General features: G+C 50.3%; 2 protein-coding genes across 6 annotated transcripts in view; one reads left to right on the top strand and one right to left on the bottom strand.

Moving 5' to 3' along the window:
• HGH1 (HGH1 homolog) overlaps nt 1-3673 on the bottom strand; it is a 174170-nt gene extending 170497 nt beyond the window's left edge. For all 4 annotated transcript variants that reach the window (XR_004537933.1, XM_033929334.1, XM_033929332.1 and 1 more), the window contains exon 1: nt 3275-3673. Coding sequence is in view for 2 of the 4 variants with exons in the window: in XM_033929332.1 (XP_033785223.1) it covers nt 3275-3611 (337 nt within the window). In the remaining 2 variants the exon portion in view is untranslated. The remainder of the gene's footprint in view (nt 1-3274) is intronic.
• An 8006-nt stretch (nt 3674-11679) lies between these two features.
• Nucleotides 11680-12040, top strand: part of LOC117356031 (cilia- and flagella-associated protein 20) — an 87149-nt gene continuing 86788 nt past the window's right edge. The window contains exon 1 of one of the 2 annotated variants that reach the window (XM_033935280.1): nt 11680-11927. In XM_033935280.1, the coding sequence (XP_033791171.1) occupies nt 11844-11927 (84 nt within the window). In that variant the 5' untranslated portion in view covers nt 11680-11843. The remainder of the gene's footprint in view (nt 11928-12040) is intronic. The other variant, XM_033935281.1, reaches the window with a different exon arrangement.

Raw genomic sequence — 12040 nt, 5'->3', positions numbered from 1 at the left:
GACCCCATACAGTGTCCTCCTTATAGACCCATTTCACCGTTAGGGACTGATTATAAACTTTTCACTGGAGTCCTTGCTCAGCGTCTACAAGGTGTTATGGGTAAATTGGTAAAGTACGAGAAATCTATGGTAATATTCGACGAGCTAAGGCACCTAAGGCTTCTGAATTGATCTGGGGGGTGGACGCAGCTTTTGTAGACTTCAATCCTATCTCCCCTCAGCCGCCTCTTTTCCAAGCTGAAGAGCCCCAACCGCCTCATGTGAGAGGAGTTCCATCCCCAGCCCAATCCCACTTGACCGTGCAAGTCTGTCCAGTAATTGGACCCTCTATGTCATAGTAACATAGTAGATGACGGCAGATAAAGACCCGAATGGTCCACCCAATCTGCCCAACCTGATTCAATTTAAATTTTTTTTTTTTTTTTTCTTCTTCTTAGCTATTTCTGGGCGAGAATCCAAAGCTTTACCCGGTACTGTGCTTGGGTTCCAACTGCCGAAATCTCTGTTAAGACTTACTCCAGCCCATCTACACCCTCCCAGCCATTGAAGCCCTCCCCTGCCCATCCTCCTCCAAACGGCCATACACAGACACAGACCGTACAAGTCTGCCCAGTAACTGGCCTAGTTCAATCTTTAATATTATTTTCTGATTCTAAATCTTCTGTGTTCATCCCACGCTTCTTTGAACTCAGTCATAGTTTTACTCTCCACCACTCTCGGGAGCGCATTCCAGGCATCCACCACCCTCTCCGTAAAGTAGAATTTCCTAACATTGCCCCTGAATCTACCACCCCTCAACCTCAAATTATGTCCTCTGGTTTTACCATTTTCCTTTCTCTGGAAAAGATTTTGTTCTACGTTAATACCCTTTAAGTATTTGAACGTCTGAATCATATCTCCCCTGTCTCTCCTTTCCTCTAGGGCAGGGGTCTGCAACCTTTAAGACATAAAGAGCCACTTGGACCCGTTTTCGAAAAGAAAAAAAAACTTGGAGCCGCAAAACCATTATAAAACAAATCTAACACTGCATATATTGTTTCTTATCTTAATGCTATATACAGGATCACTAAATTGAAAATAAAATCATTTTTCCTACCTTTGCTATTTGGTGATTTCATGAGTCTCTGGTTGCACTTTCTTCTTCTGACTGTGCATCCAATCTTTCTTCCTTTCTTTCAGCCTCCTGTATGTTTCCTCTCCTCCAGACCTCATTCTCTCCCCCCAACTTTTTCTTTCTGTCTCCCTGTTCCCCCTTCTTTCTGTCTCCGTGCCGTCCCCCAAGCCACTCGGTTTGCTGCCACCGCAATCGGGGAACAGCCCCCAAGCCACCGCCGTCCCAAGCTTTCCCTGCAAAAGTGTTGCGCTGACCAGCATTCCGCTCCCTGACGTCAATTCTGACGTAGGAGAGGAAGTTCCGGGACAACAAGGCATTTCTCCTCATTCCATCCAGCCTGAGCCCCATCTCTCCTTGATCCAGCATTTCCCTTCTGTGTCTGTCAGAATTACCATTCCACCTATTTTCTAGCATCACCCTTCTTTGTGTCCATCTCACCTATATCCCTATCTCACCACTTTTTCAGAATCTTCATTTGTCTCTGTCCTTGTCTTTACCCCATGTTCACCATTTGCCCTTTCAATGTCTTTATCTCCCCCCCACACACACACTTTTTCAGTATTACTTCTATGTCTCTATTTCACCTCCTCTTCATGTCCCCTCTGTATCTCTATCCTTATTCAGTAGGTCCTGCTTACCCTTTCTCTTCTTTGTGTCACTATCTCCATTTTCAGCTTTCCCCCCTTTTCCATTGTTAATGCACCCTGTAGCCAGAATCTTTCCACCCTCCCTCCACTCCGGCCCAGCCCAGTATGAAATATTTCCTTTTGTTTCCCTCCCCTCTCTCTTCTCCTCCCTCACCCACGAGTCCTGCATCTGGCCCTCTCCCTTCTACCTGCACCTGGCAACACCCCCCTGCTCCGCGGCTCTCTTCAGCAACTCGTCAGCAGCAGTGATCAAGACAAGCTGCCGACATCGAGGCCTTCCCTCTACGAGTCCCGCCTTTGTGGAAAAAGGAAGTTGAAACAAGCGGGACTCGCAGAGGGTAGGCCCCGACGTCAGAAGCTGCTGCTGAGTTGCCGAAGAGAGCCGCGGAGCAGGGGATGTGGCCGGAAGCAGGTAGAAGGGAGAGGGAGATAGGAAGGCTGTAGATCTCCGGAGCATGACACCGACCCCGGCCAGGATGACTTCTTTTTCAGGCACCTTACAAGTCCAGCGTCGCGTCGCGGCGGGAAATAGCCATGCTGAGCAGTGAGCTCAGCACTACACAGATGAAAGCCTTGCTTGCTGATTGGTCCGGCGGGGCGGGGCCGCCGGACCAATCAGCAAGCAAGGCTTTCATCTGTGTATGTGCTGAGCTCACTGCTCAGCATGGCTATTTCCCGCCGCGACGCCGGACTTAAGCTGCATGCCTGCGTGACACACTACCGGAGCCGCAGCAAAGGTGGAAAAGAGCCGCATGCGGCTCTGGAGCCGCAGGTTGCCGACCCCCGCTCTAGGGTATACATATTCAGGGCTTCCAGTCTCTCCTCATATGTCTTCTGGTGCAAGCCTCCTATCATTTTCGTCGCCATCCTCTGGACCGCCTCAAGTCTTCTTACGTCCTTCGCCAGATACGGTCTCCAAAACTGAACACAATACTCCAAGTGGGGCCTCACCAATGACCTGTACAGGGGCATCAACACCTTCTTCCTTCTACTGACTACGCCTCTCTTTATACAGCCCAGAATCCTTCTGGCAGCAGCCACTGCCTTGTCACACTGTTTTTTCGCCTTTAGATCTTCGGACACTATCACCCCAAGGTCCCTCTCCCCGTCCGTGCATGTCAGGGGTGTCAAAGCCCCTCCAGTCGGGTTTTTAGGATTTCCCCAATGAATCTGCATGAGCTCTATGCGCGCGCACTGCTTTCATGGTATGCTAATGGAGCTCATGCATATTCATTGCGGCCCTGCTCTATCTATGTCTATCCCACGGTTTTGGGGAAGAGCCTCCCAGTAACCATCAAAACAGAATTCCACTAACTTCGATTTAGGGGACCAATGAAGCTGACTATCTTGGCGAATGTCCTATGTCTTTCATACCTTCCTCTCCTTTGAACCAAATCTGAGTTTGTAAGCTCTTCGGAGCAGGGACTGGCTCTTGGATGCCTCAAAGCATAAACGGGCAAGAGAGGGCTCCGCCGCGGACTACAGGCCCCAGAATGCAGCGGCTGGCACTTACCTCGCACGGCGCTCCGGCTCCTCTCCCGCTCCGCGTCGGGCCCCCTCCGCCTACCGCCGGCTTCCAGACGCCGCATCCCCGCGCTCCTACCGACGCCCGCAGGAAGTCCCGCCTCCGCTGCTCGGATCGGCCGCTCCCGCCCAATTACCTGACGAGAGAGGGAGAGCGCGCGCGCTAGACACAGCCGGAGGCTTCCGGGAGTTAGTGTTTGGGCTCGTGCCCCAACATCCGGGCTCCTACTCTCAGGGAAACGGGGTTCACGTGTAGTTGGGCCGAAGCCGAGAGGGAGCAGGCACTTGTATACCGCTGCTAGGGCACTCTTCCCCTCGCTTGGCATCTGTTGGCAGTTCGTAATAATGAAAGATTCCTGTTAGGGCCTTAAAGCAAATACAGCCAAAGTTAACGTGACCATTTATTTTTTCATCAAAACGGGACATCTATTAATATTCAGTCCCGCCCCCAATCCCGCCCTAGCCTCGCCTCCAATCCCGCCCTAGCCCCGCCCCCAATTTCTTCCATTCATTTTTCATGTACACACTATCTTATTTCAATATGGTAATCATAAAATTAAAAAAAAAACACAAAGCACCCTATAGCAGAGAAAATGTTAATTATCATTTATATTTGGGGGGAGGGGGGTTCAAAGATATCACCTCAGTAACTATAGAAAAATAGCAGATATAAATTCTCAAAACTGACACATTTTGATCACTAAATTGAAAATAAAATAATTTTTCCTATCTTTGCTGTCTGGTGATTTCATGAGTCTCTGGTTGCATTTCCTTCTTTCCTCCTTTTCTTTCATTTCTTTCTGCACTCAGGCCCAACAATTGTCCCTTTCTATTTCCTCCCTCCTTCTTTCCTTCCTATGTCCTTAGTGCCCCAGCGCCTCGTTCCTATGTCCTTAGTGGCCCTTTCTATGTCCTTAGTGCCCCAGCGCCTCCTTCCTATGTCCTTAGTGTCCCCAGTGCCTCCTTCCTATGTCCTTAGTGCCCCCAGATCCAGTATCAGTTCTCCTTTGTACCTTTGTTCCAGGTCTCCCTCTCTCTCCCTCCTCTGTTATGATCTTGCCTCTCTCTGCTCTTCCTCAGGGGCTCTCCCCCTCTGTCGGCACCTCCCAAAGTCCTGCTTCTGCCTCCAGTCTTTCCCCTTTGGTCCAGGACTTTATCTCTCTAGTCTTTCTTCTACTTACAATCCCCCTACATTCTATGCCTCTTTCTCTCCTTCCTTCATCCCTCCTTCCTATGTCCCCCTCACTGCCTTCCAGCCTTTGTCCCATCCCCTCCCACAAAGCCAGCCTGCCTGCCTGCCTACCTCCCCCAAACCCAGCCTGTCTCCCCCAGAGCCAGCCTGCCTGCCTCTCCCAAAGTCAGCCAGTCTGCCTGCCTACCTCCCCCAGAGCCAGCCTGCCTGCCTCCCTCCCCCAAAGCCAGTCTGCCTACCTCCCCTCAAAGCCAGCCCGCCTGCCTGCCTACCTCCCCCAGAGCCAGCCTGCCTGCCTCTCCCAAAATCAGCCAGCCTGCCTGCCTACCTCCCCCAGAGCCAGCCTGCCTATCTCCCCCAAAGCCAGCCTGCCTATCTACCTCCCCCAAAGCCAGCCTGCCTACCTCCCTCCCCCAGAGCCAGCCTGCCTGCCTACTTCCCCCAGAGCCAGCCTGCCTGCCTATCTCCCCCAGAGCCAGCCTGCCTGCCTGCCTCCCCAAAGCCTCCCTACCTACCTACCTCCCCCAAAGCCAACCTGCCTGCCTACCTCCCCCAGAGCCAGCCTGCCTACCTCCCCCAAAGCTAGCCTTCCTGCCTACCTCCCCCAGAGCCTGCCTGCCTGCCTGTCTCCCCCAGAGCCTGCCTGCCTGCCTACCTCCCCCAAAGCTAGCCTGCCTGCCTCCCCCAAAGCCTGCCTACCTCCCCCAAAGCCAGCCTGCCTGCCTACCTCCCCCAGAGCCAGCCTGCCTACCTCCCCCAAAGCTAGACTGCCTGCCTGCCTACCTACCTATCTCTCTGCCGCGCAAAAGCCAGCTTGCCTGCCTACCTCCTTCCCCCCTACCGCAGGAAAAAAAAGCCTCCCTCCAGGCCTGACTTTAACTTTCCTCCGTCCACCGCCTGCTCCTCTGCTTACCTTCCTCCCTAATCGCGCCCAGAAACCTTCTTCCCGACGTCAATTCTAACATCGGAGAGGACGTTCAGGGCCAGATAATCCCTGCCTGGCTGGCCCGAACGTCCTCTCCGATATTAGAATTGACATCGGGAAGAAGGCTTCTGGGCGCGATTAGGCAGGAAGGTAAGCAGAGGAGCTGCGGCGGTGGACCGGGGGGGGAGGGAATTTAAATCGGGCTTGAAGGAATACTTTTTTTTTTTTTTGGTGCGGCAGGGAGGGACAGGAAGCGATCGCCTGTCTTGTTGTCCCTGCGCACAGCTTTGGGACGCTGAACCTGAAAACGGGATATTTTGGCGTCCCAAAGCTGTGTGTGGGGACAACGGGACAGGGGATCCGAAAACGACTGTCCCGTTCAAAAGTAGCTCTTCTTTTCAGAGTATGCTCCCTTCCTCTCCTTCACCCCAATTCTTCCTCTTTCCTTTCTCTCCCCCTTGCCCAGCTTCTAGCCACCCTTCCCTTGTGCAGCAAGACCCTTCAACACCCCCTACCCCGCTCCCACCGCACAGCCGAACCCCTGCTGACCCTCCATCTTTCCCTCCCGCTGACCGCGAGCAAGCCCTACCTTCAACCGAAGCAGCGTTGGGCCAGCAGCACTCTGAATAGGCTGCTTCAGCCTTGTACGTAGGGGATTTCACTCTGCCGCGTTACTGATTAGAGAATGACACGGTGGTAGTTACCCATGGGTAACCTGCCAAAATGGTGTGGGGAGGAAGTGCTCACTGCGGGCACGAGGACAAGGCCATCCACCGCCCCGTGGAGTGGCGAATGGCCTTGTCCCTGCAGTTAAGGGAGGGAAGGCACGCAGTCACCAATTGGCCCCCTCCCTACCTCCGGCTAAATCTATCTCCCTCCCCCATACCTTCGCGGCGCTTTAGAAAATAAACTGAAGCCGGCGAAGCTTGCCTGTGCCACCCTGCAGGCGCGTTTGTGTGGGCAGAAGCTTCTTCTCTGATCAGGGCAGGATTAATTATTCGAGGGCCTCTAGGCATACAAGTACAATGGGCCCCCTGGCCATGCTCCGCCCATACCCCATGCCCCTCCTACTCCACCCCCATTTATTTACCTGTTTTGTTTTCATGCTTTTTATTAAATAATTATATATATATATATATATATATATATACCCTTTTTATTGTACATCACCTAGAAATCGCGATAGGCAATCAAAATTTTAATAAACTTTAACCTATTTCTTTATTTCCATTTGTATTTCTTTTTTTCTTTTATTTTAAAATTCAAAACAATAGACAAATATAGTGCAAAATATAGACATCAGATATAAATTGTCAAAACTGACACATTTTGATCACTAAATTGAAAATAAAATCATTTTTCCTACCTTTGTTGTCTGGTGATTTCATGAGTTTCTGGTTCCACTTCCTTCTGACTATGCATCCAGTTCTTCTTTCTTTCTGCCTCCTGCATGCTTCCATTCCTCAACCAACATCTCTCTCTGTTCTTCCTCTCTCATACCCCAGATCATTTTTCACCACTGCCCACCAGCCCCATGCCCATTTCTCCTTCTATCACCCCTCTCCAACATCATGCCACATCTTTCCCTCCATCACTATGGTCAACATTCCTCCCCCTTGCATCCCCTTCAATCTATCCCTCTGTTCCCTCTCCACCACCATATCCAACATTTCTCCTTCTCATCCTTCTATTCCCCATGCATCTCTACCTCATTCCTCTCTATGCTCAACTTTCCTCTTCCTTTTACCCTATGTGCACCTTCTCTTTCCCTCTCACTCACACATTCAGGCTCAATAATTGTCCCTTTCTATTCTCTTCCTCCCTCCTCCCTATGTCCCCAGTCCGTGCCATCTCCCCCTCACTGCCTTCCAGCCATTGTCCTCCCTCCATGACTGCCTGCCGAAGCCTGCCTTCCTTCCTCTCTACCGACATCGTGGGGAGGTTTGTGGGCCAGTGGGGAGGCTTGTGGGCCAGTGGAGTGCAATCACTCACTGCACACTGGCCCTTGCCTTACCTTCTTGGAGATGCAGCGAGCGGCAGAGGACCGGAGGCAGAGGAGGAATTGGCGACGGGTAGGCAGGCTTTGACTCGGTAGAAAGGGAGGAAGGCAGGCTTCGGCAGGTAGTCATGGAGGGAGGACAACGGCTGGAAGGCAGTGAGGGGAAGATGGCACAGACTGGGGGCATAGGGAGGAAGGAAGGGGCCCTTACCTTCCTGGAGTTGTGGCAGCGGCGGGTAGCAGTGGGCGGATGTGGAGCAGCAGCCACGGGCAGGCGGAATATACGTAATTGATCACTCTCTAGAGACAGTTATTCACAGAAGTCAGTTCGTTTTGTTGTATGTAAAGATGGATGTATGGCAGAAAGTGAAGGAGAGAAAACCAGCAAACGGTTAAGGTGGCCCTGGATACATAGTTAAGAGCACAGACAGGACGTGCAGCCAGAGACTGGGAAAGATGGTTTGAAAACCAAAATCATCAGACAACAAAGGTAGGGGAAATTATTTTATTTTAAATTTAGTGATTGAATTGGGTCAGTTTTGATAAATGACATCTGTTGTCTATATTTTGCACTGTTCAGGAAGAAATGCATTTGTTTCTATTTCTCTGGGGTTGTACTGCATGCAGTCTTGAATCTTAGGGTTTCATTAGTACATATTAGTACTTTTGGCTTTTAGTCCCGTATTTGCATAGGGGTTATCTGTGTTCTGGTAGGAATGAATGTTGAGAAGCATACAGTGTGCTTTGTGTAGTTTAATTTTGTGGTTAACCATTATGTATTGTTAATAAGATTATATTGTGTGTGTATATAAAAAATTAATGGAAAAATGGTATTACAATTAGTAGTATTATGGGGGCGGGTCTAAGGTGGAGATTGGGTGAGGTCTGGGGCGGAGCTTGTGGGCCCCCCAAACAAAAAAGCGTTCCGCTGCCTATGTATGCACATATGACATCATGTCACTTGCTTGGAGACTCTTCAGACACAGCAGCAAGCTCTGGCACAAACCTGAACAAATTGCTGGGTTTTCCAAACTCCATCTGGACACCCGGAGTCCTCTAAAAAGAGGACCTGTCCGGGTAGATTTGAACATTTGGTACCCCCACCCGGAAACCTTCCCTCTGACACAAAATGCAAATGCATTGGAGGGAAAGCTTCTGGGTCAACCAGCGGATGCTGGGTGAGTGTGCCCAAGCCCAAACTGGGCAAGTCAGGCCTGCTCCTGCTCTACCTGGCCTTAGGCATAGGGTTACGAGACTTCCGGATTTCCTCAGACATGTCCTCCTTTTCGAGGACATGTCTGGGGATCCGGTCGGCTTTTCAAAACCCAACACTTTGTCCAGGTTTTGAAAAGCTTCCAGCTAGCAGCAACATCTGGACGGCATCTGCGCCTGCACGGTGACATCATGACATCACACCAGCACATGCGCAGATGCCCTCCCGACAAACAAACAGGTTGAGGGGGTGGGGCTGAATGGGGCGGGCCCAGATAGAACTGGGTGGGCTTGGGGGCGAGGCCATGGTTCTGGATTTTCAAGCAACCAAATCAAATGCCAAGGGTTAGAGGAAACTCAAGGATCAGAATAAGATGAGATTTAAGAGTAGATGACACTCAAGGTTACAGGTACTCAGAAGTGGGTGAGGCCCCGCAGTTAAGGGAGAACCACTACCAGTTGAGTTTCTGCCAGCTATTTGTGACCTGCATTGTTAGGGTTACCGTATGTCTAGGAAAACCCAGACATGTCCTCTTTTTAGAGGACTGTAATGGTTAGGGTTACTAGATTTTACTTTAGTAAAATCCAGACCCCTAGATCTGCCCCCCCCCTCCAAACCGCCCATTTCCACCCATCCCCACCCTCAGTTATGCCTCAGTCCCGCCTCCAACTAGGGAAATCCAGACATCTGGTAGCCCTAGTTAGGTATCCGGAGGGTTTTTTTCAAAATGGTGGTGTAAGTGTGGGTTTACCAACAATAAATGAAGAAACGCAAATTTGTCCAAAAAGCAAAAACTCATACAAAACAGAGGACAAAATTAAATCAAGTTGTATTTGAATTACCAGACCTCAAATTACCCAAGGCACTACTAAATTGAATTTTCGTGCCCTTACTGGGCAAATGTTGTGCGGGTGTGGATTATAACGTTGCTGACAATATTCTCCTCAACAATTTAGGTGCAATAATATAAGGAAGCATAGTACCTGACGAAACAAACGTGAAACGGTTGGGCAGCCGTCGGGCTCCCCTTTTCAAAGCACCTTATGCACTTAAAGCACTTTCATATTTATATTTATTGAAAATTTATATTTAAATTATTTTGCATAGCACAAGTCACTTTACCAAAGACCGATGATGAATTTACCACCTCAGTAATTCAATTTAGTAGTGCCTTGGGTAATTTGAGGTCTGGTAATTCAAATACAACTTGATTTAATTTTGTCCTCTGTTTTTTATGTAAATCTGGGTTTAGCCAACTCTCTTGACTCCTCCACCTACCTCCTCTTCAGCTACTGCAATTTAAATCTTCGGGCAGCCAACAGCGGCAACAAGGTGAGCTTGCTGTTGGCAGTCTGCCCTGGAAGCCACCTCTCTGCAGGACCCACCTACATGAGAACAGGAAGTTGCTGCAGAGAAGCAGCTAAAAGAGCAGATTCCATACTGCGGCCAGGGAGGAGTTGGGAGGGGGGGGGGGGTCGGGAGTTGAAGAGAGAGGTTGTGTGGATCCCACTGGGGTGGGAGGGGATGGACTGGTAATTATTTTCTACAGTAGACAAGAGTCGCTTTTTGGCGTGCTTTGACAGCAGGACTTCTATAGACCCTGCCTGGAAGCAGAGGGAACCAGATAGGGCTTTCATTTCCTGGTCTTCCTGGTGCAAGCTCTGTTGTTGGCTGAGGGTGCAGCTGGGTGAAGAGGGAGAGAGAGAGAGGCAGATACTGGAATGAGGGAGGGGGATATTGAGAAAGACGGTGGATCTGGGGAAGGGGAGAGTTTCAGTACCATGAGGAGGGGCAGGGGAGAGAAGAGAGAGATATTGGTCATGGGATGGGGTACAAGAGAAAGGATAAAGAAGGAAGAGAAGCTGGACCGGAGCAGAAAATGGGGACAGGGATAGAAGAATGGCCTTGGAGGTAAGGGAAGGAAGGAGAGTTAGGGATGGAGCTGGAACTGATAGGGTGATCAGATGCTGTGGAGGGTTGATGAGGGCTAGAAGAGTACAGAGGATGGGTAAGGAGATTCAAGAAATGAGTGAAAGGGGGGGGGGGGATGGGACCAGTGGGAGGATATGGTGGGGGCAGGGTTTGGGTGGGGCCAGGAACAGGGTCATTTGTACTCTTTTTTTTATCTTCACAAATATGGTAACCTCATGCATTGGGCACTCTTACAAGCAGAATACTGGGCTAGATGGACCATTTGTCTGACCCCACTATGGCTATTATATTGTTTGAGTTATCGATGACAGACACAACTTGGATCCAGAAACCTGGCAGATCAGGCCTTCCAGTGACCATAATTGTACAATTCCAAAATCTACAATAGGGTAAATATGCCTGATGGTGTGGATAACATGAGAAAGGACCTGACAAAGCTTGGAAAAAAGTCCTGAATGCAAAGAAATGCAGGGTAATACATTTGGGCTGCAAAAATCCAAGGGAACACTACAGTTTAGGAGGTGAAGAACTTTTGTGCACAAAAGAGGAGTGGGATTTGGTTGTGAACACATGCAATGATGTTAAGGTGGCCAAAAAGGTAGAAAAGATAATAGCTATGTGCATGTCCCTGTGATTCGGTGTGAGAGCCCCCACTGCTCAGAGTTGTAAAGTTGCACATTGATAGGTAGGCCAGTTTTGATGAAATCAGTTAAGTTAGCAGGGTTTAAAAAAAGGTTTGGATAATTTCCTAAAAAAGAAGCCAATAGGGGAAATCCACTGCTTATTCCTAGGATAAGCAGAATAGAATCTGTTTTGCTACTTGGGATCTAGCTGGGTAGTTGAGACCTGGGTGGCCACTGTTGGAAACAAGATACTGGGAATGATGGACCTTCGGTCTGTCCCAGCAGAGTTAAACAGCGTCGTTGTCCTCGCGCCTTGCACGCCAAAATAGAAACACATGATTCTCAACAGGAGCGAAGACGAACTGCTGCCTGATTCCATCCAGGACTACAAAACCCAGCGTGCTCCGGGAAAACCGGAAGTGACCCTCCAACACCTGCCTGGTAGAGCGCGAGATGGCCCAGAGGCGGGGTTGCGTCACAGTTAAGCAGGGAGATGAGAGGCTCATTGGCGGTCAATCATTAACCCTGGCCTATGATTGGGTCTCGGAAGGTGGCGGTTGGCGTGGGAGGGGCTCGGAGACGCTCTGCTGAGGAAGGGACGGCGGCGGAGAGTGACCCGCGCGAACCCGGTGAGGCAGCCGAGGCGAGGCCGGGGGTCGGCGCAAAGCCGCGCCATGTTCAAGAACACCTTTCAGAGCGGCTTCCTGTCTATCCTGTACAGCATCGGCAGCAAACCGCTGCAGATCTGGGATAAGAAGGTAAGGGCGACGCACCTCCGTATGTGGGACAGGAAGAGGGGCAGGATAGCGGAACCTCTCTATGTGGAACAAAGAAGGGGGCGGGGTAGCAGGTCTTCTCTATGTGGGACAAA

The sequence above is a fragment of the Geotrypetes seraphini genome, chromosome 2 (genome assembly GCF_902459505.1).
Source record: "Geotrypetes seraphini chromosome 2, aGeoSer1.1, whole genome shotgun sequence".
Taxonomy (NCBI): Eukaryota; Metazoa; Chordata; class Amphibia; order Gymnophiona; family Dermophiidae; genus Geotrypetes; species Geotrypetes seraphini.
The sequence above is the reverse complement of the archived record's forward strand: the minus strand, read 5'-3'. Positions and strand labels throughout refer to the sequence as shown.